This window comes from Macrotis lagotis, chromosome 8 (assembly GCF_037893015.1).
Source record: "Macrotis lagotis isolate mMagLag1 chromosome 8, bilby.v1.9.chrom.fasta, whole genome shotgun sequence".
Taxonomy (NCBI): Eukaryota; Metazoa; Chordata; class Mammalia; order Peramelemorphia; family Peramelidae; genus Macrotis; species Macrotis lagotis.
Window position 1 is genome coordinate 40,041,181 of NC_133665.1, and position 27,536 is coordinate 40,068,716.

The 27,536-nt window shown below is 35.0% G+C and overlaps 1 protein-coding gene across 7 annotated transcripts in view; it reads left to right on the forward strand.

Moving 5' to 3' along the window:
* Positions 1-27,176, forward strand: part of PRUNE2 (prune homolog 2 with BCH domain) — a 320,816-nt gene extending 293,640 nt beyond the window's left edge. The window contains exons 13-20 of one of the 7 annotated variants that reach the window (XM_074196709.1): positions 1,709-1,811; positions 2,475-2,606; positions 2,818-2,904; positions 9,380-9,478; positions 12,404-12,439; positions 13,009-13,047; positions 17,296-17,343; positions 23,889-27,176. In XM_074196709.1, the coding sequence (XP_074052810.1) occupies positions 1,709-1,811; positions 2,475-2,606; positions 2,818-2,904; positions 9,380-9,478; positions 12,404-12,439; positions 13,009-13,047; positions 17,296-17,343; positions 23,889-23,964 (620 nt within the window). In that variant the 3' untranslated portion in view covers positions 23,965-27,176. The other 6 variants (XM_074196715.1, XM_074196711.1, XM_074196710.1 and 3 more) reach the window with 6 other exon arrangements.
* Positions 27,177-27,536: the final 360 nt, after the last annotated feature.

Genomic DNA, 27,536 nt, shown 5'->3' on the forward strand with positions numbered 1-27,536 from the left:
CCCGCCTAGATGGTGGGCAGCATCAAAATCTTACAAAGAACTTATGCTCATTATTGAATATATTTTCAACCCAATTCAAGAAACATCTTGAAGCTATTACTAAAAAATGGACAAGGAACATTCAAAGCCAAAAGAAAAAGTCCTTGCTGTCAAGAAACTTTCATTTTGCTTTGGGGAAACAACAGGGGCACAGTTAAATATTGACCTTGGATTGTATTAGTATGTCATTCATCTTTTTTGTAATCTAGTTTTCTTTTGAGATCAACCTTAGAATCTACTTTTTTGAATCAAAAGTATCCAAAACTCCTTCAAGCAAGAACTTTCCTCATCCCTGTTCTCCCAATTCCTTACCTACTTTCATGTACACAGATTCTCCTCATAGACATTTGTGGGCTTTGAAGAAATGAAGCAGGGTGATTTGTTAGGGAGCAGTAAGATCAGACTTAAAGTGTGCTCTCTAAGCCTACTTAAAGGACTATGATAATAGCTTTTTTCAATGATTGAATTATCATTTATCTACCAGTGAGCTTTAATTCAGAGCTAAACCAATAACAAAGCCCATTTAAAAATAAGCACAGTTTGAATCACCTTCATAAATATGACCTACATAAGAAACTCCCAATTTCCTCCCTTCCAGAACTGAAAGATATTGGTCAAGACAGCACCAAATTCCGAGAAAAAGTGTGAAGGAAGGGGTACAGACCTTACCTACTTTAGTGTTTCTTGTACCTAGAAGTTAGACCCTTCTCTGGAATTTGTTCTAAGTCTTACAAAAAGGCATGGTATAATGGAGTCAGGAAAACCTGCCTCAAAAAGGTACTAATTTATGTAATCATAGGCAGGTCACCCAGCCTCTTATTGCCCCTAGACAATTTTCTTGGGACCCTAAGACATGAAGAGTTGACAATTTGTATAGACAAAGAAAACTGATAGACATACCTGAGGTTCCCTACATAAATCACAAGTTCATGACAAAAACAATTCTAACAAATCAATTTCAGAGTATCTATGGGCTCAACAAAATTCAATTTTGTCTAGAAAATTTGTGTTGACCCTAATTATCAGGATTACTCTCAGCTCATCTCTACCTCTCTCACTCCTTGTCATATGCTTCCTCAGTCTTTGCCCAATCCTCATTTCCCCAGAAACATAAATGCTCATGAAACTCTAGTGTAAAAGAAAGTCAGACCATGTTCAGTTCCTCATTAAGCCCACTGTTCATTCTTTTAATGGGATAGACACTTAAAGACATGTTTATTAATGAATGGATCAGAATATCTCACATATTCTATGACCAATGAATTCATTCTGAGGATTCATTCTGGGGAACTGGGACCAAAAACAAAGGTAGTTTTTGTCCACAATTCACGAATGAACTGAAATCAAAATAGGTGGGAATGTAATTCTTTCGTATTTCACCTTCCAAGTTTTTTTCCCTCAAATTAACTCATGTACAATAGCATAAAAAAAGAAAAAGGGGAAAACAATATGCTGGAGTGGAAGGAGAGTTGGATTTGAAATTATGTAACCTGGTGTAAATCCTGATTCTAACACTAGCTTTAAGATCATGGGTAAATCACCTCTTGGAACCTCAGTGTATGTCTACACATATATTCTAAGACTTCCCAGAGCCTCCTTTCTGTTCAGCATTATCTTGTTATGGGTTTTTTTCCCCTCAGTTACAAATGTCTTTTTGTTTGTCCCCCAGGATACTATGGGGATGGGTTGAATGCCATCATTGTGTTTGCTGCCTGTTTTCTGCCAGACAGCAGTCGGGCTGATTACCACTATGTCATGGAAAATCTTTTCCTGTGAGTGATGCTTGTGAACACTGTAACAAAGTGCTTTGAATGATGTCTGTGAACACGTGATGACAGATGGGAAGCCCTGAATTTGAGGAAATGATTTGGGGATACTTAAAAGGCTTGCTAAAATATTAAGGGAATCTATCAAGGTACACCACTCATAAAGTTAGGAAAACTTTTTGTATAGAAAGAATTTAAAACCTTTGAACATTTTTCCCAGACTAAGGGAGACCTGCAACAAAATTTTTTTGAGACTTAAGTATAATTTTTCTTCCCAGGTCTCCATTGCTAAGTCATTGATAATAACTTTGGATTTCTCTTTAATTACACTAACTCTATCTTAGTTCCCCTTTATTATTTTAATTGAGCATATTTTTGAGAGTCAAGTTTATATTCAAATCTGATTAGTGTGACTACTTTTTAAAAGAATATAATCATGATTTACTATTAATGTTCATTTTCTTCAAGGTGATAGCAAAGTAACCATATTTTGGAGGTTTTTTTTCCCTTAAGTCATATGTTAGAAGGCCTTTAAATAGTATCCTCCATAATCAGGCTAATTGTAAGGCATGTCACAAATTTATGCTTAAATAAAATGGCAATTGGTATAAATAGGATGAAAGATTTTATATAGGAAATTTTAAAAATACTCTTTCTTTCAATGATTAGATATGTAATAAGTACTTTGGAGTTGATGGTAGCTGAAGATTATATGATCGTCTACTTAAATGGAGCAACCCCTAGAAGGAAGATGCCTGGACTAGGTTGGATGAAAAAATGTTATCAGATGATTGACAGAAGGTATTCAAGAATATTTGTTTCCTATCTGAATCCCTCCTTTCCCATCACCTCTATTATCTCCTTTATCAAATGTCCTCCTATTTGCACTGTAATTCCACTCCAGTTATAATTGGCTTAAAACTTTTGTAGATTACATAGTCTTTTCGATGGGATACATTGACTTTTTCCTCTGAAAAGAGAGAAGTGATATTTTTTCTTTCTTTCAAAATAGGTTAAGGAAGAATTTGAAATCGTTCATCATTGTTCATCCATCTTGGTTCATCAGAACAATTCTTGCAGTGACACGGCCTTTTATAAGGTAGAGGGTGTTTTTTGCTCCTCTTTATTCAAAGTCCTAGAATGTATAACCTTAAAACCTTAAAGAGTAGTTCTAGATAGGTACATAGAGAGATAGATGTGTGTATGCATATATAGACACATTGAAATGATGTAACCTGGTGTAAATCCTGATTCTGCATAAATATACATAGTGTTATATATGCATACACATGCACAATATGTGTATATGGGTATATATGTATGTAAATGAAATTGTGTGTGAATATTTCAATCTTTTCTGGAAGAATCCCCACAGAACTGAGAATAATTTAAGAATAATTATTTCCTCCATTTTTCTGTTCTTCATCTGATTATCTAGAAATAGATATCTAGAAATAGGCTAATAGAAATAAGAACTGAACAATAGAGGTGCTCTGGTAAATATTTTACAACCAGATCTTCGGGGGGGGGGGTGAACTAATATGAACACACAGCAAAGTTTTAAGTTTAATCTGCATTATTAATACTTTATCACTTTCTTAAGTCTTGACAATCAACAGAAAAATAAATTAAGCCCTGATATGTAGCATTTCCAACTTCTGAAGTGTAAAGCTCACATTGAAAATTTAATAATCAAAAAAAAAAGAAAATTTAATAATCTACTCTCTAGAAGCTAGAAGGAGATGACTTGAGTACTCTGCACCCCATTCACGAACCTGCTAGGACTTTCTTCACAGCATCTAAAGTTAAAAATAATCAACAAAGAAAAATTACTATAATATTTTGGAGAAAAGAGAATGATGGATGATAAATAAAAAGTAACAACTTGAAGACAAAAAAAAAATCTTGGTTTCCTGAAGTTATATGGAATTAGGGAAAAGAAACATCACAAATTTTGAAATATTTATCAGCAGAAAGCAATTTAGTACTTAATCCTAAGTACTAATAAGTGAGTATTTTATAACATACCCCACCACCACCAGGTTTAGAGGTAAACAGTCTAACTCAAAAGTGGAAACATGTATTTTTAGAAAAGTTTATTAACTAATAAAAAAAACTAGAAAAAGTTGATTAAAAGAGACCATAAAATCCCATTTTTATGTTCTTTTAAAAAACAGGCTAGACAAACTTATGCCTTGACTATAACTTTGTTTGGGATCATGACCCAAACTAGATATCCTTTTAGGTAACCTTTGAAAAGTGCTTTCCATGTTTATGATTCTGTCATGAACTGATGTCCAGGAAATATTCTGAGAAATGATTTCTGAAAGAATTTTATAGGGTTATCTCTTCTGTACCCATTTACATACTTTTGTCATGGCTTCTCTCTTCTACATATTTGTTCATTTTAAAAAAAATCCATAACTTGATGGTTAAAATGCAGCAATTAATATGTTTTAATGAGCTCATTAAAAATTTACTGGGGTGCGGCAGCTAGGTGTTGCAGTGGATAAAGCACCAGCCCCCTGGAGTCAGGAGTACCTGGGTTCAAATCCAGTCTCAGACACTTAATAATTACCTAGCTGTGTGGCCTTGGGGAAGCCACTTAACCCCATTGCCTTGCAAAAAAACCTAAAAAAAAATTTACTTGGTACAAAAACAAACAATGGTAGTGATATTTATTAACTGATGTTTATTTAATAACACCACTTATAATTACTGGAGACCAATAAATTAAATAGTAAGAAGTCATGAGTTTTTGAAAACTATTTTTACTTTTGAAGTAATAGCTCATCAGTTTGAAGAACATTTTTGGTGTTGTTCAATCATCTCATTCAGGTCCAACTCTTCATGGCCCCATTTGGGTTTTTCTTAGCAAAAATACTGGAATGGTTTGCCATTTCCTTCTCTATCTCATTTTACTGATGAGGAGCTGGGTTAAATGACTTACTCAGGGTCATACAGCTAGCAAATGTCTGAGGCCAGATTTGCAGTCAGAATGATGAGTCTTCAGGCCTAGCCCTGGATCCATTGTACTGTCCCACTTTCCCCATTGAAAGCATTAGAAACTCTCAATAAAGAAAACAATATCAGTTAGACCAGTAAAATGGCAAATGATGACAAATCATATATATTTGGAACATCCCAAAGTATTTCCTTTTGGCTCAGCTAATCCTTAAATTATTAGTGAAATATGTCAATATAACTAACTCCAAGTATACTAGGAAACACTAACTCTAAAATATATTTTGTATTCTCCCACTTTCTATGGACTACCAAAGAACATCAACCACTGTGACTCCAAATGCAAACCAGGTTCATCAGTATGATTGTCTTCACATCCCTCTTTCACCTCAAGTCTGAACACTTAGCCCCTTTCAAGTCTGGTCAGCAAGCATTGAAGCACTCTTATGTAGTGGTCATACTAAATATTGGTGATACAAAGAAAGACAAAAATAGCTCACAGCCTAGTGAGAGGGGAGTATGTAAACAATATGTTTAAACAGGACATATGCAAGATAATTTGGAAATAATCTCAAAAGAGTGGTACTGGTTCTAAGGGCAACAAGGAAAGGTTGCCTTCTGAAGGTAGAATTTTAACTGAGACATGAAGGAAGCCAAAAGGAAAGATGAGGAGGAACAGAAATTGATGCATAATGGGTCACAGTCAGTGAAAAAGGCATGGACTTGGAGTGTGGAAGGTCTTTTTTTTGAGGAGCATCAAGGAGATCAAAATTACTGGGTTGTAGAGAATGTGGAGGAAAATTAACTGTAAAATGAATAGAAAGGGATCTGATTATGAAGGATTTTAAAAGTCAAACAGAAAATTTTATATTTGATCCTAGAGACAATGTGGAACCACTAGAGTTTAGTGCAAAGGAGTGAGACATGGTCAGATCTCTACTTTTAGAAAGTCATATTGATTGCTGAATAGAGAGAGTGGATTCCAATAGGGAGAAATTTGAGTCAGGGAAGCCAAGAAAAGGTTATTGAAACAGCATTGGCATGAGGTGATAAGAGCCTACACTAGGGTGATGGCAGTATCTGAAGAGAGAAGGCGAATTGGAGTGATGTTTGAAAATAAACTGGTGGCTGAAATCTGCTTGAATTTTCTCTCTTGATTTTGCAAGTGGTGTCATGGAAACAATATTGGATTTTATGGCAAGAACATCTGGGTTAAAATGCTAGCTTCACATCTTAATAGCAATGTGACTTTGCATAACTGACTTGTCTCAGTCTAATGTTAATGTTGTTAATCTGTAAAATGAGTGGGTTATCCACTAGCTCTAAAAATATGATCCTATGAGCCCAGATTCTTTCCTATCCTTGTCCAAAGTTCAAAATCCTCAAAACTTATCAAGATTTCCCATGGGGAATTCCCTCAAAGCTTTCAATTCTTCCTATCACCTAGCTCTCTAAGGACCAAGTGTACACAACTACAAATCCTGGAAAAGCAGCAAATGTAATGATTCTTTGGAGATATAACCATAGGACCTTTTGTAAAGATTTTTTTAAAAAGTTCTACCAGATAAACTATCCCACTCCTGACCCTCCACCCTCAGGACTCTCTCTTCCTTGACAAGCCACATTTCACAGTATTGTGAGAATTAGGAGAAAGAATGAAAAAAGAGTTGTTGTTGAGTGTTGTTCTTGTTGAATTGTTTTCAGTTGTGTCTGACTTTTTGTGATGCCAAAGATAACTGGAGTAGTTTGCCATTTCCTTAAGTTCTTTTTACAGATGAGGAAACTGAGATAAGCAGAATTGAGGGTGATATCACTAGTAAGTTGAGATCAGAATCGATCTTTCTGTTTCTAGGGTCAGCATTTGAACCACTTAGCTAGTAGGAAAAAAACTAAACTTGTGAATAGTCCTAAAAATTTGTACTAGACAGAGCTACCTTGACCCACTCCAAATTAAAAACAAACAAATGAAGCCAAAAGACAGGATGGACAAACTCAACCAAAATGAGACTTCTTACCCTCAGAAAAGTGGGGGTTACTTTTTTTAATTGTAAATTTTCAAAGGCAAAGAAAACTTGATATACTAAGTAAACCCTCCATTCTTTTTCCTCAAAATAAAATTCCATCTGCGTTTAACCCTCCTATCCCTAAATATACTCCAGCAGTTGGGGGGGGGGGGTAGCAGGGAGAAGCAGTCTATACAAAACTTGCTTTTCTTTTCACTATGAGGAGAATCTATTATAGCTATCTCAGGCAAAGGAATATCCAGGAAGTCTAATAAATATTATACTAGACATGGCCCTTTTGGATTAGTTGTCGAAAGATGAGGAAGTTGAGTCTGGGTTGTCACTAAATAGTGGTGAGCCTTTGGGCAATTTCCTTGACCTCTCTGAGCCTGGTTTTTTTTAATCTACAAAATTGCAGGGCTGGAATAGATTATTTTTGAGCTCCCGTGTCAATCCTGATTCTATAATTTTATGATTCATATTCTAAACTTTATAAAAATTTGGTGTAAAACAATTTGAAGGATAGAACACAGTGATTCCATTCATCTGACATTTACTAAAGAATTGTTATGATAGAATTTATGTTTGAAGCTGGTTTTTAATGAAATCCCATTCTAGCTAAGTAACCAATGTCAAAAACCAAACAATTCCAATGTGTAATCATGAATACATTTACAGGAAAATGAAATCCAAACTTTCATGGCAGGCTATGGCCTCCAAAAAAAAATCATTTTACATGTTTTATTTGTCACTGAGATTATTACAAACCATCAAGTGTTTATGCTATAGTGTCTGGGACAGTCCTACTCAAAGGACTAGTTCCCCAAATGTATGCTAATACAGGTTCAAATTATTCTGTGGGTTTGTTCTCCTAAAATAGTAGCTAATGTGTGTTTTCTTTTAAATCTATTAGAGGATACAATTTAATATAAGTTTCTAATGAAAAGGCTCAGTGAGAAAAATCACAATAAAATGTTTCCTCCAAAAATCTTGGGCACATTTTCCCACAAAATACACAATGCATGAATGTGGATACGTGGAAGAATTACAGAACATCTGTGTCCAGACCAAAAATGCAGGAATAACACTGTCATTTTAGGGTCACTAATGTCTTCCAGTGATGATATTGTGCTATTCTCATTGCTGTGAATCTTCATAATCTTCAGGGAACACTACCGAATTCTGTTCCACTGGACCACTGATAAATACTGCTCTATGAAAGAGTAGGATCTGCATTCTCCTGACATTGCACTATGGAATGTCCACTTTCTAGTTTAGTTTAAATACTTAGGACTCTGCCACACTATATTATCTATAAAAATCTATAAAATCTTTCTTTTTAAATCATTTTGGTTCAAATGAAAAAAGAATACAAAACAGTTAAAGACAAGGAAAAAAATGTTTGCCCTTGTCCAGGGCACTACTGATAATAGTAGTTCTAGATTCCCCAGCAATCTGGGACTGCCTTTTAATTTGAAACCAAAAAACTACTTTGGATTTGTATCCAACTTGAAATGAAAATTGAACAAACATTTTTAGTTACTGAAAGATATGTGTAATTTAATTCTAATTGTTTGGTTCATCACTACAGTCATTTGAAAGCTGTGAAGGAAAAAAATAAGAAGAGAACAGTAGTGTAATTCTTTTTAAGATGAACTTTAGCAGTTTCTCAATAGAGTAGCCATAAAGTTAGATTGTATTTTCCAACTTAGAAAAATAAAATAAAATAAAATAAAAGGATGTTCTATATTACCATTGGTAAGCTAGCCTAGAAGAATGAGTTCTTAATAGTTTCTGTTTCAAGGACCCTTTCTCAGAATCATACTTTTAAATGAATAAAACAAAATACATAGCAATTAAAGATGGAGGAGTGATTTTAGCCTTTCCTGTACACCAGTTTCTAATATCTACAAAATTAATTGACCATTAGAAAGAAATGAAGAACCTCACTTTGAGGTCATATCTAATGTCATCTCTTAGCATTCAGATTCTAAAAAGTGGCCCAAGATAATAGACCCCAAAAATATAGTTTTATTACTCTGTTTTATTCATCTTCATTTGATTTTCATAGTATTCTGAATTTGTGATTAGAGAGAGAAAAAATTTTCCATATTTTTGTTTTGAAAATGTTGCTGTTCAGTTTTTTTTCAGTCATCTCGAACTCTTCATGACCCCCATTTCGGGGTCTTGGCAAAGCATTTCTTGGCAAAGATACTGGAAAGGTCTGCCATTTCCTCTTCTAGCTCATTTTACAGATGAAGAAACTGAGTAAAACACAGTTAAATGACTTGCCCAGATTTAAACACAAGGTGTCTGAGGCCATATTTTAACTCAAAAGGATGATTCTTCCCAACTCCAGACCTGATGATACTCAATTCCTATGCCACCTGTCAGAATTTGGAAAATACTTATACTTTTTTCATATTGGATGGGGTGGTTAGTATAGGAAGATGTTGGTGAGTATAGATATGCTAAATATAAATTTTGTTGCCAAGAGAAATTTAATTATCTCAAAATGAATTCAACTTAATTTTCAAGATCAAGCTTTTGAAGATTGAGTGACCCATAACTATCTCTCTCCCTCTCAATCTCTCTTTTTTTTGGCAGTTCAAAATTCAGCAGCAAAATACAGTACGTCAGCACCTTATCAGAGCTCAGTGAGCTGATCCCAATGGAATGTGTTCATATCCCAGAGAGTATCATCAAGTAAGTCCTGAATAATTAAAAAATGCGGTAAGAAATGATGGGTATTATGAAAGAGGATTAAGAAACACATTGTCTTCTGGAATAACAGAGGAAAGGATCTTTTTGACACATACATATTTATTAAAGTTGCTGCTATCACTATGCTATTCCTCATAGCCTATAGTTAGCTGTTCTTTATCTTCAAAATCCCTTTCCATATGAAATTATGTTAAGTGAGTACCCTATTGATGAAACAAATGCATTGCTAACTTAACTGTGGCTTTGGAGAAAGCATAAATTCAAATGTTTTCAATTAAGCTTTGTCGTCCTGAAGACGCAGTATGAGTGTCTTAGTAGGCCTTCATGTCTTTATTATCTAAAAAAATATATAACCAATCAGCACTACCCCCCAGTTCCTTAATAATTGTGAAGAACTATCCTCTTCTTCTTTTCTAAAGCCCCATTTCATTTTCTGGCTTCTCTTTGGATGAAAGAGTAATCATGTAATATTTGCCAAAATAGCAGGTAGGATGATTGGTGAAAACATTTCCTCATGCCTACCACAGGACAGACAATTCAGAAGATGCAACAGCAGCAGCCTTCAAAGAGTAAAGGTCAAGGATGGTCTCAGTCACAACTGCAAAAAAGAAAGTGAAAGATGCCTAAGCTTGTGGCTTTTGGGACAAGAGACTTTAAAGTGAGGTTTAAAGTCATGGACATCATGAGCTGGACTACCCATATTTGGGTTATCATTGCAAATCTACATCATTGTTTGTGTGTGTGTGTGTGTGTGTGTGTGTGTGTGTGTGTGTGTGTGTTTATGTGTTTGTATGTGTGATGTTGAGGTTTGTTTTATTTTTTAATTTCTTGTATGTTTATTTGGTTTGTGAATTGGATTGGAGTTGAAAAGAAAGTTAACAAATATGTATTATTTTCCTCTCCATGTCTAAAAGTCTAAATCAGTTGCTTGAGTCCTCTGGAGACACCTTTGAATTCCTATTCAAAAATAACATTTAAAAATTCATAAAATATATAGGATTGCAAAGAAAACCAATTATATTGAAGTATAGTTAACATCTAATTTTTTTTTTAAGTTAACGTTAAGGTTAAGAACTCCTTCCATAGATTCTAATGGAAATGTCTACCTAGAACAAGTGACAAGGTAGACACTTTTAGTCTTTCCTGTCCCAAAATTCAGCCAAGAAAGCAACATGCTATTACTTTCCTTGGACTTTTTGGTACTGATAAATTTCTCTCTGCCTAATTAGTTCAACTGATATAAGCATGGTACTAATGAAATCAAGATCATAATTTTCATCATTTTATCACATAAGCAAAGATTAAGACCCCTTGACTTGGAAATTTGTTCCATTATATATAAGGAGGAACAAAAGAAAGCATGCCTGGAGAAGGTTAAAACCCACCATTCCCCAGTATTGAAAAATGTGTAAGTGCAAAAAACAATAATTAAAAATACTAATTAAAAAATACTGGAGCCACAAAAGGTAGAAAGCATATGTTAAAATTTAATTGATTTAATGTTTATGCATTATGTATGCTTTAATATTAAAAGATTAAACAATCTAATAAAATGAGAGAGAATGCATAAAAAAACAAAACCCCCACATTCTCTTGCTTACAAGAAAAATACCTAAAAATCAAAAACAATAAAGAATTAAAAAATAATAATAAAAATGCTAGCATAAGGTGTCCTCCTACTAATGAATCAGTGAAGTCATCTTCATATTTGAGGAGTAGTCTATATTCATTTCTTTAAGTGAAATAAGCATTAGCCCTTAAAAATGCTAGTTCTACAGTTGTTACTTTTGGGAAGTCACTGTTATGTGATATTCTAAGTTCATCCATGACCATTCACCACTGAGAAGAAGCTAAGGTTTCCAAGGTAAGATGTATGATAAATATTAAAGATTCCATTGAAGAAAGTTTTCTCCAAAAGGAAAAAATGAACTTATAATGTGATAATTTTTAATAGAAATTTACATCCCTATTTACAATCCTGTTACTCAATTCATCTCTTCTTGTAATCCCTTCAAAACTTCCCTCCTCTCCTATTTTCATAGAACTTTATCTGTTGTACAGTTTTCAGATTGTTGGGGGGGGGCACAGCTCCTCCTTAGCACAGAGAATATCACAACAACTAGTTTCTTTCTTTTTTAATATTTTCTTAACTAATATTGAACTAAGGACAGCTAGGTGGCTCAGTGAATAGAGCACTGACTGAAGTCAGGAATACCTGAGTTCAAATCCAGACTCAGACACTTAATAATTACCTAGCTGTGTGGCCTTGGGCAAGCCACTTAACCCCATTTGCCTTGCAAAAACCAAAAAAATTAATATTGAACTAGAAGAGAATCTAAACTTCATGGATTCTCAGGTTAGATTTGAATGGGGGTAAAAAAGTTGCTTAATTTTAAAGAGATCTTACAATTAAATTAAGAGCATTTTAATAATTCCTAAGTTTACTAACTCTCTCCAGTTTTATGGAATACCATTAATTTAACCAAAAGTTGCATGGGATAGTAAATATAGTAAAAAATATTTTTTAAAATTAATCATGTATACAAATCTTTATACAGTGCCTATTTCATAGATTGGTAGACTTGGGTTCAAGTCTTTGACACATGCTGGCCTTTTGACCCTGAGCAAGTCTCATGATGCCCCTGTGATCTTTCTAGGATTCTAAGGTACAGAGAAGCTGATTACTTTAGTTGAGGGTTCAAAGATGATACAGCAGGTTTTCAGATGGGAACACCCCCATGTAATTATAATGTGGGAAACCCAATTCCCCAAAAGATTGCTATGCAAGCTTAGACATTTCCCACATTTTGACAAAAATAACCTACTCTTTTAAGATCTATTTGTACCTTTCATCTTTTTCATCTGTGTACTCACTGTCCTCATTGCATTCGTTTTTTATCTTGTAAGGTACGATGAAGAGAAATCTTATAAGAGAAGTGTGAGGTAAAATGTTTTCTTCTGCTGTTACTGCTGGTCCCTCTCAATGTGTATGTGTGTATGAACCAGTCTTTCACTTGTAGGTGACCTCAACAAGCTGTCCCTGAAAGGAAGCTGTCCCGTGTCTTGTTGTGTGTTATTTCCCCATCTCTCTCCCTTTCAACGCTGTTGAGGTCCACCTTCTTTGCAGCTGAAACCTGCTAAACAAGACACATCCTTGAATTGGCCCAGGCTGCCAGCTCACATTCTGAGTGCTAGACAAAGCAAGAGAATGCTATTTTTTTCAGCTTTATACAACACGCATGTCTCAAATCCCCTGCTACTTTTCTATCTGTCTTCAGATGAAGGAATTTGCAAAATAAAATTACCTAGCAATTGAGTGGGCAGGAATGACACTATAATTAATAGGAGTGTTTCTCCCAGGCTTAATCCCCCAGGCAAATGTTTGAAAAGTCTATTTATATACATGTAAACCACACTAATGTTTTGCTTTGCTTTGCTGAGTTTTTTCCTCTCATGCTCTGCTTGCTTCTTTTTTTATTTCTTTGAAACACCCATCATTTTTGCTCGTGCAGACTGGATGAAGAGCTGAGGGAAGCATCCGAGAGAGCTAAGTAAGACTCTGTTTGCTGCTTGGCGTTGCCTTTGCTCATTTTTTCAGGAATGGATTGGGAGGAAAACTGCATGTTTGATGCTTATACCTGCGTCCAGAAATGAGTGCCGTTCTTTAAAAACAAACTGCCCCTGCTTCCCAGCAAATCCAGGCTCCTTTAATCTAATTGAACTTTGCTTGCCCTTGGTCTCGACTATTTTGACGAATGTAATTATGGTTGGTTAAGATTTCTTGAGCATGCATAGTATTTAGGTACATATTAGCGCATACATTTTGGTCCCCTGCCTTCTGATCTTGCGCTCTCAGGCATCAAACTCAAATGGAAAAAAAAAAAACCGAGGACCACTAATCCCTCCCTAAGGACCCCTTGCTGGCCAAATACTGACAGTTTTAAAATGGAATGTTATTATGCTTTGTTGTATTTTTATTTATTTTGTTAAATATTTCCCAATTACATTCTAATCTGGTTTGGCTGCACTCAGGCGTGCTGGGCCACCTGCGACTACCTGTTTAACACCTCTGCTCTAAGGTACTGTAGTATCCACATGCCATACAACCATCAATAATAGCAAAACCTTACTAATGCTAAGGAACTGGAAGGTCAAAGTGAATGAATAGAAAACTTAAATTTGTTATATTTTTTACAAGAGAGGAAAAGTGGTGGTGTGGATAAAGAACTTTTCTGGGAGCCCAGAAAAATTGGGGTTCAAGTCGCCTTTGATTGTATAACCTTGGCCTCCTCAATTGTCCTCTCAGTATTCCAGGTGACTGAGATTATAAGTGGTAGAGAAGGAATCAGATTTCATTGGTAACAGGGAATTTCCTCATGTGGAAATTCGCCATTCATGTTTATAATAAACTTAGTTTGGTAGTTTTTTTTTCCTTTAAGATTAATAAGTAGATACTCTCTGAAAGCTATTAGAAGGAATAGATGAGAATTATTTTTAATTATTGTATTGAAAGACTACTGTTCTTGGGGAGCTATGTTCAGTTCAATAAATTATCACCCACCCCACCCCGAAACTTTTGCTTTGACTAGGAATTTAACTGACAAGCCCAGTCATGGTAGACATTTCTATACATTATGATTTCATTAATTGGTTCATTTGTATAAATTCTCAAGCCACCTAACACAGAGGATAATGGCTTAGGTTAAGAAGAGCTGAGTTTGGGAGGCTAGGTGGCACAGTGGATAAAGCACCGGCCCTGGAGTCAGGAGTACCTGGGTTCAAATCCGGTCTCAGACACCTAGCTATGGCCTTGGGCAAGCCACTTAACCCCATTTGCCTTGCAAAAAAAAAAAACCTTAATAAAAAAAAAGCTGAGTTCAAATCCTACCTAGAATACTTACTAACTATGTGACCCCAGGGAAGAGATTCAACCCCAGTTGACTTCAGTTTTCTCATCGGTAAAGTGGAGGTGATAATATCAATAATCTCCCAGGTTAATCTGAGGAGTGAAGGAGTTAATGTGTGTAAAGTACTCTGTCAACTTTAAAATACTATATAAATTTGTCACTTTTTAAATCTTCAGGCATCATAAGATTCTAGCTGTTAGCTATTATACATATGCTTTCACACACACATTTACTCTCCTTATGTACAACACTCAGGTACTATGTTAATTTGTGGTATTACTAGATTGTCACCTGAAACAGATGTAGTTTTCACTGTTCACTCACCTCCTAGTTTTCTGTGAGAGCTTTCCTTCCCAATGCCAATCAGCTAGGCTGATGTGACTTTGAATAATATAAATTATATTCCAAGTAGAATTGATTTTGCTTTTATTGAAGTTTTTAGTTGAAATCTACAATTTTGCACCTCTTTGGTATTAGAGTGAGGAAAAAAGCCATCAAATAACCGATAAACTTCATGTTGGCTACACTGCATGAACAATTGAAAGTATTTCCTCCTTCCTGACATTTACTTGCACCTAAATTTAGTATCAAGTATTAGAGGAAACCCATTAAAGAAATATGTCCTTATGTTTCTGATTCATATTCACAGTGACTGTGTGATAGCCTGTTTTATGGGTTAAAAGGGTTATTAAATAGTATTTATTGAGTAATGTTTAGATTATTGCATTAATCTAGTCTCTCCTAGAAGAATATCTTCCTTGATTGCTAAACATTTTGCTCCCTTTCAATACAGTGTGACAGTTTTTATTTGGGAATTTTTTTAAGCTTTTGTTTTTTCTCAAATCTCTCCCCTCCCCATTTTACCTTGCACTGGAAGGTCATATTATATATGGTCTGTCAGTTCTTTTCAAAGTAAGGTAGAGAGAGCATTGTTGTTCTAACTACAGACCTACCTTACAAGCATCATATTTTCCCTCATTTTCTGTGAAATAGCGAGTGGTTCAGGATTTCAAGCCTGAAGCATCTATCCAATTCGGTCCTTGCTTCTATTAATACTGAAGTTATGTCTCTAAAGCATTAGAAATGCATCTGCCTAATTGCAGACATGCAAAGAGGAAGCACCCAGGTTGAAGAATCATGTCCTGTGTGTTATGTAGCAATGTGCTAGGAATTCTAATTCTGATTTTGGTACTTAGTTCCACTTTGTCTTAAGATTTGTTTGCCTCATGGCAAACATATGTTTTTGTCAGAAAATTAACCCCACCATAGAGTTGTGGTGGCAATGTGAAAACTATACCACTTCTTCCTCTTTCATTCCCACGTTTGTTCCCAAAGGTTTGGAAGAGTTTTTCTATGTCAAATATCCATCCTTAACTTCCCTTGAGTTACCTTGGTTGAGTTCACAGCCATAACCACTTAAACACCATGACTAACCTCACCTTGTTTTTTAGTTACACTATTAATTTAATTGATAAGCCCAGCTGTTGTACACAATGAAATGCATTCTGAATTAATTGATTAATCTCAATAAATTCTGAAGCCAAGTCACACAGAGGATAAAGTACTGATTTCTCATTTCTAAAGTTCTGATATCTAATTTCCCTAATTCTATACAAACATGTAGGGAGGGAAAAGAAATCTTTAGAGACTAAAAAAAATATGCTTTAAGATATTAGTTTCTTGTGGAAGAAAACTTAAAAATAAAAAAAAGATTGCCTTCTCTACCGAATGTTCTGAATGCTTTGTAAAGGAACCTAATATTTAATCATATAAGTGACAGATCCATGACATATTGATATATATCAGTTGATACATAAGTAGAGCACTGAATAATTGCTGTATAAATATGGATAATACTTTCTTTGACAGGATGCACAAGTGCCAAATAGACCATAGTTTGATAGGTGAAGCTAAATTTTGTCAAAGGTTGAATTCAGTCCATCAACAAATATTTATTAAGCACATAATTATGTAGTAAGCTTTGTACTAAGTGCATGGTCTTTCTTTTTGAACTAGCATAGGAAAAAAGCTTCAGATATTAGGGGAAATCACTTTTTAAAAAATTAACTGATTTGTATTTTTCTCTCACAATGCTTTACCTCCTTCCTGAACAATATTTTGTTTATGATAATAGCAAAGAGAATAAACACATTTAGCCCAATTCAGTTAGTTCATGGGAGTATGTTAGCATAAACTATGTTTGGAATTCAGAGAGAGATGACACAGCATAATATTTTGGCTTAGAGAATCGATCATGTCAATAATTCATTTCCACATAATTGAGGGTTGACTGTAAACATTCTTGCTAAATATAAGAAAAGCCCCTTAATGAAAGGCTACATAGAAAGAAAAATGTTTCCTTGTTTGAAGCTGAAAATAAAATCTTCCAGTCATATTTATTTTCATTCAATGAGCTACAGAATTGTAATTAGAGTAAAGTAGAAGTTCTTTCTGGGTCTAGGGATTATAGAATGTTTGGAGGAAAATGACCTTAGCAGTCATCTGGTCTTTTCTCCTAATTTTATCATTACAAAAGCCTGAAGCTCAGAGAGGGCAAATAGCCCATCCAATGTCTCACATAAATGATGCCATGACTCCAAACATGTACACTGAGCCTCTTCCCACCACATTGCAGCTGCAGAGTCCTTAAAGTATTCACATTTCACTTGTCTTTTGTACTTCCCAAATCAAGGTTAATTATTGTTCAAAAACAAAGTAGATGCCCAGAGAACATTGTCTTTTTCAAGTTTCTAGACTGTTTAACAATTAGTACTGTGTAAATGATAGCTTGATATTTAAAAACTTGACAAATTTCTGAAATATGCTATGCCTGCGATATGGTCACTGTGGGGGGAAAAATGTTCACTGCTGCCTCTTTTCCCTTGTATCCAGAGCTAGCTGCCTTTCAAATGATCCAGAAATGTCTTCTATGGAGCAGGAGTAAGAAATACACTATTCATGGCAGCTCTGTTCTTGATTGTAATAAATTGTGGCTGCACAGTGACAAAGAGCTTTGAGGAATGGGTAAACTCATCTCAGTTGTCCAGCTAGCCTTGATGTTTATACTTTCATTAGTTGCTAGTAGAGAAGTCAGGTTTCCATGAAGTTGGGTTGACTCATTGATGCTTAAGAGCACCACCTCCACAGTCTGAGTTTTACTTACCTGTATCCCAAACTTACAACCTCTTGTAGTGGCCCCAAGAGCCCTGAAACTTCAAGGAAACATAATTTAACTTGTATTTGTTCCCCACCCCCACCCCATGTAGTGTTTTATTCAACTGAATTTGAGATCCTGGTTTATAATCTATTGTATAGCTGGAAGAGATCTTGAAAGCCTTGTAATCTAACCTCATATTATAGGAGATGAAATAGGTTCAGGATTTATCCAAGACCACAAAGGTATAAGTGCCTGAGGCAAGAGTGAAACCCAGGTCTTCTGACCTGTATTCCAAAGGGACCATACTACACCATCTCCTAATATGTCAATCACTTCTTGAATTAATTGATATCATCAATGACAGTTTGTGTAATGGTACATTTCAGGCTGCTTGCCCCAGGGGTCAATCTAATTGTGGTTCTGACAGAAGAGATTGTTTCTACTGACATCTCTTTTGAATTATGTACCAAAGACAGATTCAAGATCAGGTTGGAGGGGTGGCTAGGTGGCGGAGTGGATAAAGCACCAGCCTTGAAGTCAGGAGTACCTGGGTTCAAATCTGGTCTCAGACACTTAATAATTACCTAGCTGTGTGGCCTTGGGCAAGCCACTTAACCCCATTTGCCTTGCAAAAATCTAAAAAAAAAAGATCAGGTTGGGGATGGAGAATGAGTAGGTAAATCAACAGTATATTGTTGATCATACAAATTATAGTTGGAAGGAGTATTAGAAATCATTTAGTCCAAACCTTTCCTTTTAAAAGATGCAGGGACTTTGGCTCAGAGAGGTGAGGGAAAAATGATAACTTGTCTAGTGTCACAGAGATAATAAGTAGCCATGTCAAATCTAAACAACATACCATGATGCATCCTTTTAGTTTATTCTAGTAAGTTTAAAGATCTGATTTTAGATGCTTACTATCTGTGTGACCTCGTGTAAGTCACTGAACTTCATTTTCCTCATCTGTAAAACAGGGCATTCTCTTAGATGACTTCTGGTAATAAAAATTGCAACCCATCCTTTCCTGACCATCCTTTGTGGCTCTTGAGGCAACTAGCTATCCATTGGACAGAATATTGGTTTTTGAAACAGGAAGAATAACTTTAAAACTAGCTGTATGACCTTAGGCAAGTGATTTAACTACTCTCAACTTCTTTATCTCTAAAATGAAAATAATAATAGCACTTGATGAGATTATAGTAAGGGTTAAATAAGACAATATATTTTCTGTGGACATGATCAAAGTGAGAATTTGATTTGCTTGATTATGACTATTTGTTCCAAGTGATTTTTCCCCCTTCCCCCTAAAAGGAAAAGTGATGGGAAAGAGAGAAAATAGGGTTTTGCTCATTAATTTTTTAAAAAAATTAATTCTGAAAAAAGGATGCTTAATATATTTTAATATACTATGCAAATGCTAACTATTATTGGTAATGATAGTGATATTATTGTTATCATTATTATTATTATTATTATTTCCTCCTTTTATCCACCCATAGAAGTTAAGTCTAATATTTGGCATTTGAAACTGTAGTTTCCATTGACCCTGTATAAGCAAAAAGAAATTACATAAGATTGAGGGACCCTTTAGTGTTTTCCTTTGTTTCATGGGTTGCCATGGCCAAAGAATGTATTATCATATGGCTACTGGCATAAATTTCAAGAACTCAGATGACCATCATATCAAAATTAGATGCATATGAAAGGAAATTCCAGAAGAAAATACTATATTTTTGCTTGTCAAGTGCTTTTGATTTTTTTTGGGGGGGGGGGATATTGCTTTTTATATAGCTAAATAGGGCAGCCATTTTACCATAGTATCCTAACAAAGAATCATAGAATTTGAGAGTGTAAAAGAAACTTAGAGATTGGGGCGGCTAGGTTGTACAGTGGATAGAGCACTGGCCCTGGAGTCAGTAGTACCTGAGTTCAAATCTGGTCTCAGACACTTAATAATTACCTAGCTGTGTGGCCTTGGGCAAGCCACTTAACCCCATTGCCTTGCAAAAACTAAAAAAAGAACCTTAGAGATCATCTAGTCTAGTCTATTCCTCTTTGCTCAGAGAGATTATGTGACCTGTCCCAAGTCAAGCTACTGCATGGGGTGCTTCAGGAACTCTGTCGTTTTATCAACATAATCTCTTAGAACTTTTCCTTTCCATGAGTGACCTTCAGTTAAGCTGTTGTTGTAGAATTTTCTATATCATCTATTAACCCTTAAAGCCTTGGAAGGAATGGAACCATCCCAATTCTATTTACTTTGCTTCATGAAATACTGGAGAACCATTCCTATTCCTTTAACTTTCTAATGGACATCATCTGGGATAGCAGGAGTATGGTTTTGACCAAGTGCTGGCTAGACCTGGGAGTCAGGAAGACCTGAGTTTGAATTCCATTTCAGACACTAGTTGTGTGACCCCCAAGAAAGTCATTCTGGACTTCAGTTTTCTCATCAATACAATGAAGAGGTTAGAGTTGATGACTTCTAAAGTCCCTTTCAGCTCAAAATCTATGACCCTATCATTTCTGGATATAGTGAATACTGAATAAACCTGTGCCTATATGGTTAGACACATCAGAAGTATGGAATAAATCTCAAAAATACATCATGGTGGAGAGGGAAGGGGGGAAGCAAGTTTTATGACTAAAAAAGTAAAGTCTAAAATACTTTAATTGGACCCTTTGAAATTGAACAGCTATTTACTGTGGACCACATTTGTCTCAAACCTTTGATGGGAAAGGAATTTGGTGTAGAAGATTTGGGAAAAAAGATCACCCTTTCTACAACATATATAATTTCTCCCTAACCAAATTCCATGCTCCAGTTTCTTGAAATGGCATGGATACTGAATTCTAGAGTTTCAATGCACCCTTCCTGCTGCAACTGTTTTGGAGTTTACCCATCCCTCTGTTTGATCTGTTTTGTTTTATATTTTCATGTATTGGCCTTTTGATTTGGGATGAAAGCAAGAGAAACTTCATCTTAGAGTTCATTTTAGTGCTTGGGGTGGGGCATGCTTTTGGTGTCAGATTCCACTTCCCTCCTTATGAGGGATGTAAACCACTATGGAGAGCCCACTTCCCTCATTCTACTTGTCTCATCTTACCCACCCTTTCTCTTCTTTATTTCTTGAATCCTTTCCTTTTCTCTCTCCATATCTCCAGTACCAAGATCAAGAAAGTGATTAGGATTGGGGATTGGAGAGAAGCTTTTTGCTCCTACCTCTTGTCTTCCTTCTTCCTTCTTGCAAGCTCTAAGTTTTATTCTCTTGGTTTTGAATATTACTCTTCCATGCTTTGGAGAAGGAGGGAGATATGTTGAAGTAGAGAAGTTTATTTTCTTTGGAAGCAATTTATGCTTTTGTAACTGGCACAGGATTAAGATTTAAACAACTTTTGGGGGATACTGAACTAATAGGGTTCACTGCTTTCTCTTCAAAAAAACCAAAAAAATAAATAAAAGATAAGAAAAAACACATTTTAATACATTACCAAACTAGCCTATGGGACATTCTGCAACCCTCAATTTTTAAATAGCCACCAAAATCATGAAAAATAATAGAATTATCCCATGCTTCATGATAGAAAACTGTCCCCATCAATTCTGACCAAAATCTAATTTTCCATAAATTTACTGTGCCATGTTTTCAAAACTAATTCCAGAACTTTATTTATTTTTCGTTCTCATGCATAAATAAAATTTATTTATTTATTCACTTCCTGAAACTGAAAAAAAACATCTCAGTGACAATGTTTCTGTTTGGTCAGCATTCTGAATTACTAATTTCATCATCAGCTGTGGGCTTCAGATTTTACTATTCAGCTTGTTAGAACAAGGTTTTATTTACTTATTTGTAAATCTAAAACCCAGACTTTCTTGTTCCTACATACTGGTTGAGTAAGGTCTTATTCATATAGCTCTTTGTTCATACTGGATTGAACCATTGAATCTAAGGCTATATGCAGAAATAACTATGGGGAATATAAAATGTAAATAACTATGGTGGGTGATAGATTTTCAGTAAGAATCTAGATCTTCCCTGATGGAATTAGATATTCAACAGCTTTGTTATACTCATACGAATCTGGAAAAAAAATGATTATAAATAGGTAATTATCCTCCTGAAAAATCATTATAAAATAATATCTCTAAGTGAACTCAATATTGGTAGAACAGAGAGCATATTCTTTAAGTTTTCAGATAAAGAGACAAATAAACTATAACTTAAGTGAGTGTACAAAAATTCCAATAACTAAGCCAAACAAAATAAAGTTCATTAAGGCATGTGAGAAACAAAAGGTTAAAAAGACTATTCTTTGAAAGAAAAGACTCCAAGGGTCAAAGTAGGTTAAAGTATAGATATTTTATCATGAAACACAATAAATTAAAAAGCAAGCCCACTCTTGGGATAGTATAAATGGTAATTATTATATAAATATGTAAAATATATTACTCAATTGACCAATCAATAGATATTATCAAGTGCCTACTATGCAATGGATACTGTGCTAAGAAAAACAGTTCCTGCCAACAAGGAATTTACAATCTGGTCAGGGTGAATAACATACACATAGATAAGAGTTTAAAAATGGTCAAGGCAGATCTTATGAAGGCCTGAACTAGAGTGGCAACTTGTGTGAATGGAGACAAGGGAACAGAGGTGAAAGTTGTGGTGGAGGTAGAAATGAAAATATTTTGCAATTAATTAGAGATATAGAGTGAGCGAAAGGTGAAGAGGGTTAATGATTACCTTGACAGAAACAGGTAAATTGGAAAGAGGTATGGGTTAGGGGGTGGAAATCAATATGTTCTGTTTCAGAAACATTGAGTTTATGATGACTCAGGGATAGCCATTCAAAATGATGAAAAGGCAAAATGTAATAGAAGACTGATTCTGGAAAGAGACTGGATATATAGATCTAGGAGTCATTGGTTTAGTGATGATAATCAGTTCAAGCTGATAAAGTGACTAACTGTGGTACACTCAAAGTTAAGAGGTGTGATATGACTGATGGTCCTGCAAGGGAGACTAAGAAGTAGTCAGATAATTGCAGAAAACCCAGGAGAATCACAAAAACTCAAAAAGGAGACAAATACCCACATAAAATATGTCATTAACAGAGTCAAATGCTGCAGAGGTTAAGTAGGATGAGAACTGAGAAAAAGCTATCATATTTAACAATTAAGAGATCATTGTTAATTTTGGAAAGCAATTTTAATTGAGTGATATTAAAATTCAGATAACAAAGAATTGAGTAAGAGGAGGATAATGAACTCAGCTAACTTTTTTCTCAGAATTTGACTTGAGAAAGGGAGAAAAAAATTAAGGATTCCAACTTGAGGGAATCATTAGGGGTAGTGAATTTTTTTAATTCCCTCTTTATATTGTATATAAGTCAAATCTTACAGTTCTACAAGATTTTAATACCCCAGAGAAATTCAGAATATTTTGAAGTTGTTTATTATTCTACCATTGTAAAAATGTAAATTAAAAATAATCTGCAGAATCTGATTATTAAACGAAATAAAATTAAGACAGAAAGGTGGTTCCCATAATAGAAAGACTGACCATAGGGAGCTGTACCAAGTGAAATGTTAAGAGTATGGGGTGCTATACATAGGGCACTGCTCACATAGATTCTAAAAAAACTTTGCCTAGTGTCAAATTCCATTATGAAAACATGATATTATAATTCACAGATCACAGACTCATGGGAACAGAAAAATGGCATTGCAAAACTTCAAAACTAGCTTACTCCAACAATTTCTTTTTTGATCAAGATTCTGAACTTGAATCAACTGACTTTCTTTTCTGTACAGTAAAAGAAGATGACAGTTGATATTGATACACAAAATTTTTGATGTTTAAATGATTCTACCTCCTTGGGGCAAACCTTTTGGTTCCTAGAAAATATTTCTGCTGTATTTAACTGAAAATAAAGTAGAACTTTATTGGAAGTTTCATCTTCCAAGCTAACCACTTATTTGGTTTGTCTGAAATAGTTTATTTTTTTAAAGGATACCTTACATTTCACTCATATTATACTACAAATAAGAATGAACCCCAAATCTAAGCTTCAACATGGCCTAAAATGCTTCCAGAGAGAGTCACTATAAAAAAGATTTATCAGCTGTTCTAATATAAAAAAATGAATATAAGCAACTGGAGGACAATTTCATTCCAACTAACTTTCTCATTAAGGTCTTGCATGATTTGTTTAAGGGATTATAGAACGAATGAAATTTTTAAAATGTAACAAATCATATTGAATAGTGACCTCATGCTTTTCTTCTCCCCCTTTTTATTTCCTTCCTCCATCTTGGAAGTATTGAAGCTGAAAGAAAATCTGTAACTGGTGGGGGTTTGCAGAAGAAGATGATTCCTGAATTGAAGCCCTTCTAAAACATATCTACCTAGAAGAGAAGATGTGACTGATGACTCTTTCACTTTGCACTATCTGGTGCCATTGGAAACTTTAGGATGGAGGTGGGGGGTAGGAAGTAGTGGTGATTTCCTTTAATTTAACTATAGTTTTTATAAAATTGTGTGTGTGTATGTGTGTGTTCAATTAAGTTATTATCCTGTGTTTGCCCATTGTGTACCTCATGTGCTCTTTAGTTAAAACCTTCCAAGAAAGCAGAGTTCTGTTTTTAATTGTACTGCTGATTAATATCTCTAACCTCCATCACTCTCTCAGCCTCTTAGGTAAGCCAGAGAGGAGTATTAAGAGATAAGGTACTTTAATTCCACAGGATACTTCTTTTCATTCAAAAGCATTTTAGATGTCTTCCTCTGTTTTGTTAACCCTGTCTATGTAGCTTTCCCTATTCAAATTGGTCCATAGGTCACAAAGAAGAATGTGGAATATTGGTCCTTGAACTGCCTAGTTCAGCAATCAATGAGCATCCCTTAATGAAACTTCCCGAGGAAAAAAAAAACTCTTATTTGAATCCAAACCAATTTTATTTTCTATTTATCTGACAACTTTATTTTTCTTAAAATGTAGTATTTTAAAAAACTGTTCATTCCACAGTGACTAAGGAGGCATCCTAAGACTGGGGGAGTTGAAATGTACCATGTGCATGGTTTTGTGAGTGTTGTCTTAACTTTCGTCCTTCAGTCTGGACTCTTAGTGTTAGTCCTATCTGAAAATATTAAAAGCATACAATAGCAAACACAGAATAAGTCAACCACTCATAAAAACAAATTTGCTATAAGATTCTCTCCTCTGACCATAGACTTCAATGTGCTCTTATTTATAAAACACAATTCCTTCAATATACTCCATCTTATATCATAACTTCATTTTGAATTTAGGGGCCTCTATCATGCACATTTTTGTTTTGACCAATTGTATTTAAGTATGTATTTACCAAATAGAACAAATGAGTAAACATAACTAAATTTATTTTCTGTTTTCATGAGTGACATGAATTATACAAAACCCCTTTTATACTATTTGGGAGTAAAATGTATAGCTTTTTGGAAAAAAGGCAAACCACTGACCAAAAAATGTTAGTCTGGCAGTATTTACTTGCATAGCCAAAATAGAGGCTGTCTTAAAAAGCCCTTAATGGACAACATTTTATGGTAATCTCACTTTTTCCCCCCCCTGGATATATGTTCTTAACTTCCAATACTTCTGATCATTGATGGACTAAAATGAATGAGAGAATCATGAAAATAAAGATGTACCTCCCCAGCACTGCTAAAATCAAAGATTTAGAGAGGATTCCAATTTTGATTCCTTGGAATGATGGTTCTTTACCATTTCTGTGACAGAACTTTGGAATCTCAAATACTCAAATGGGTCTGTGATCTCATCAGTTTGGAAGTTCTCTAACCACCTGCACAATCCTCACTTTATTGATGCCAGTCACAGTGCCTTGGTGGTTGCCCAACTGGACAACTTTTGCCCAGGTTCCCCTATAGATTCACTATGGCGTTCTGTCCAAATTTTGGATTTCAAATTGAATTTAATAGTCTACTCTTTCTAACTTTTATTCCTAAATTCTCTTTTTTCTATAATCAGTAGACTTTTCCTTCAAATCATCTCCAGACCTTTCTGTGTTTTGACATTCTTTAGCCAACATCTATTACTCCTGGTTGCTTTTAATTGACAAATGTGCCTGTGATTAAATCATTCCTTCCAGATTCTGTAGATCCCATATCCAGCCCTACCTCACACTTCCAAAAATTCCTGCCCTAGGGAGAACTGACCATCTCAAGCTATTGTATCTGGAAACCTAGTACAATTCTGGGGAGATAAACTTGAGAGCACATATAAATTAGTAGAAGGCAGAGGGCATTTCCAATTAGAGAAAAGGCTGAAATCTCACCACTGGACATTGCTTTTGTTTCATATAGCCCAAATAATCCACATCGTTGGCTTTATCTTCACTGAGTCTACCTTGGATAGCTTTACAAGTTAGTGACTTTCCTTGGACTTCTCCCATTTGCATGCTAGTTCTAATAATCAGTTCTTTGCTTTTTTATTCCACTAAAAAGTTAAATTAATTCTGCTCTCAATTCAAAAGAATCCAAGGAGATGAAAATAATAAATATATAGATATTTATACTGACCTTCACATTTGCTCTCTGGTTGACTTTTGGAAACTGCCTAGCACTTTACCAGTGAGTCAGTAGTTAAAGGAATGAAGCATTTGGGGGGGGGGGCACAATATTCTTACCTTACACATGATGCTGTTGCCCATAAAACACTTCCCTTAAATGAATAAGCAAAATTTTTCATGGATTAAGCACTCAGACAGGGAGAAATCTTGTTTGAAGGCAGCAGCTGGTAGTGAGGAAAAAATCCTGAAGCTCCTATTGAAGCCATATGATGTTTAAAACTAGGTTTGACAATAAGACCTACTTTAAGGCTTATTAGAAAGTCTACTTGGAGGTCTCATCTTTAAGAGATTTTAAATATTCAGCTATGATAATATGTTTGCAGTTATATCAATGCCTCCTGTAGTCATTTCACATAGAAACACTTAGAATTGCACAAATTAATCTTTTATATACAAATGAGTTTTTCTACTATGTATCAGTTTGCTCAGAATAAAGTATATCTAAACTATTAGATTTTGATTTGGTAAAGTATCTATCTATCTATCTATGTATAACAATGCTGCCTAAATTGTATAGATTAACCAATACAGAAATATGTAATAATATTGTATGTTTGGCCTCTCTATAATTCTGAAATAAAAGTTGCAATCCCTTCAGTGTATTTCCTTTTTAACCTTATAAGGATTTTTATGCAAATTCATAAATTTGCATATTAAATGCAAAATGTTTATGGGAAACAAGCTTTTATTATGTGCCAGTCACAGTCCCCAAGAAATTCACAGTCTAATGGGAGAGAGAATATGCAAATAATTATATTATAAACAAGGTGTACATACACAAACATATATACACACACAATAAATTGGAGGAAATCAACAGGAAGGCAGCAGAATTGAGAGGCACTGGAAAAAGATTTCTTGCAGAATATGGTCTTTAGCTGAGACTTGAAGAAAGCCAAGAAAGTCAGACAATGGAGTTGAGGATGGAAAACAATTCTAGACATGGAGAACAATCAGGAAAGTGCTGAGTCTGGAGATGAAATGTCTTGTATGAGGAACAGCTATTGTTTATGGTATTTCTATTTATTCCTTAATAGTTGCTTAGTTCAAACTTTTTTTTTTTTTTTTGGTTTTTGCAAGGCAAACGGGGTTAAGTGGCTTGCCCAAGGCCACACAGCTAGGTAATTAATAAATGTCTGAGACCAGATTTGAACCCAGGTACTCCTGACTCCAGAGCTGTTGCTTTATCCACTACGCCACCTAGCTGCCCCCCACTACGCCACCTAGCTGCCCCCCACTATGCCACCTAGCTGCCCCAAGTTCAAACTTTTGATCCTACCTATTACCCCAAATTAACTTTGGTTCAGGATTAGATTGAATTCAACATGCATTTATTATGGA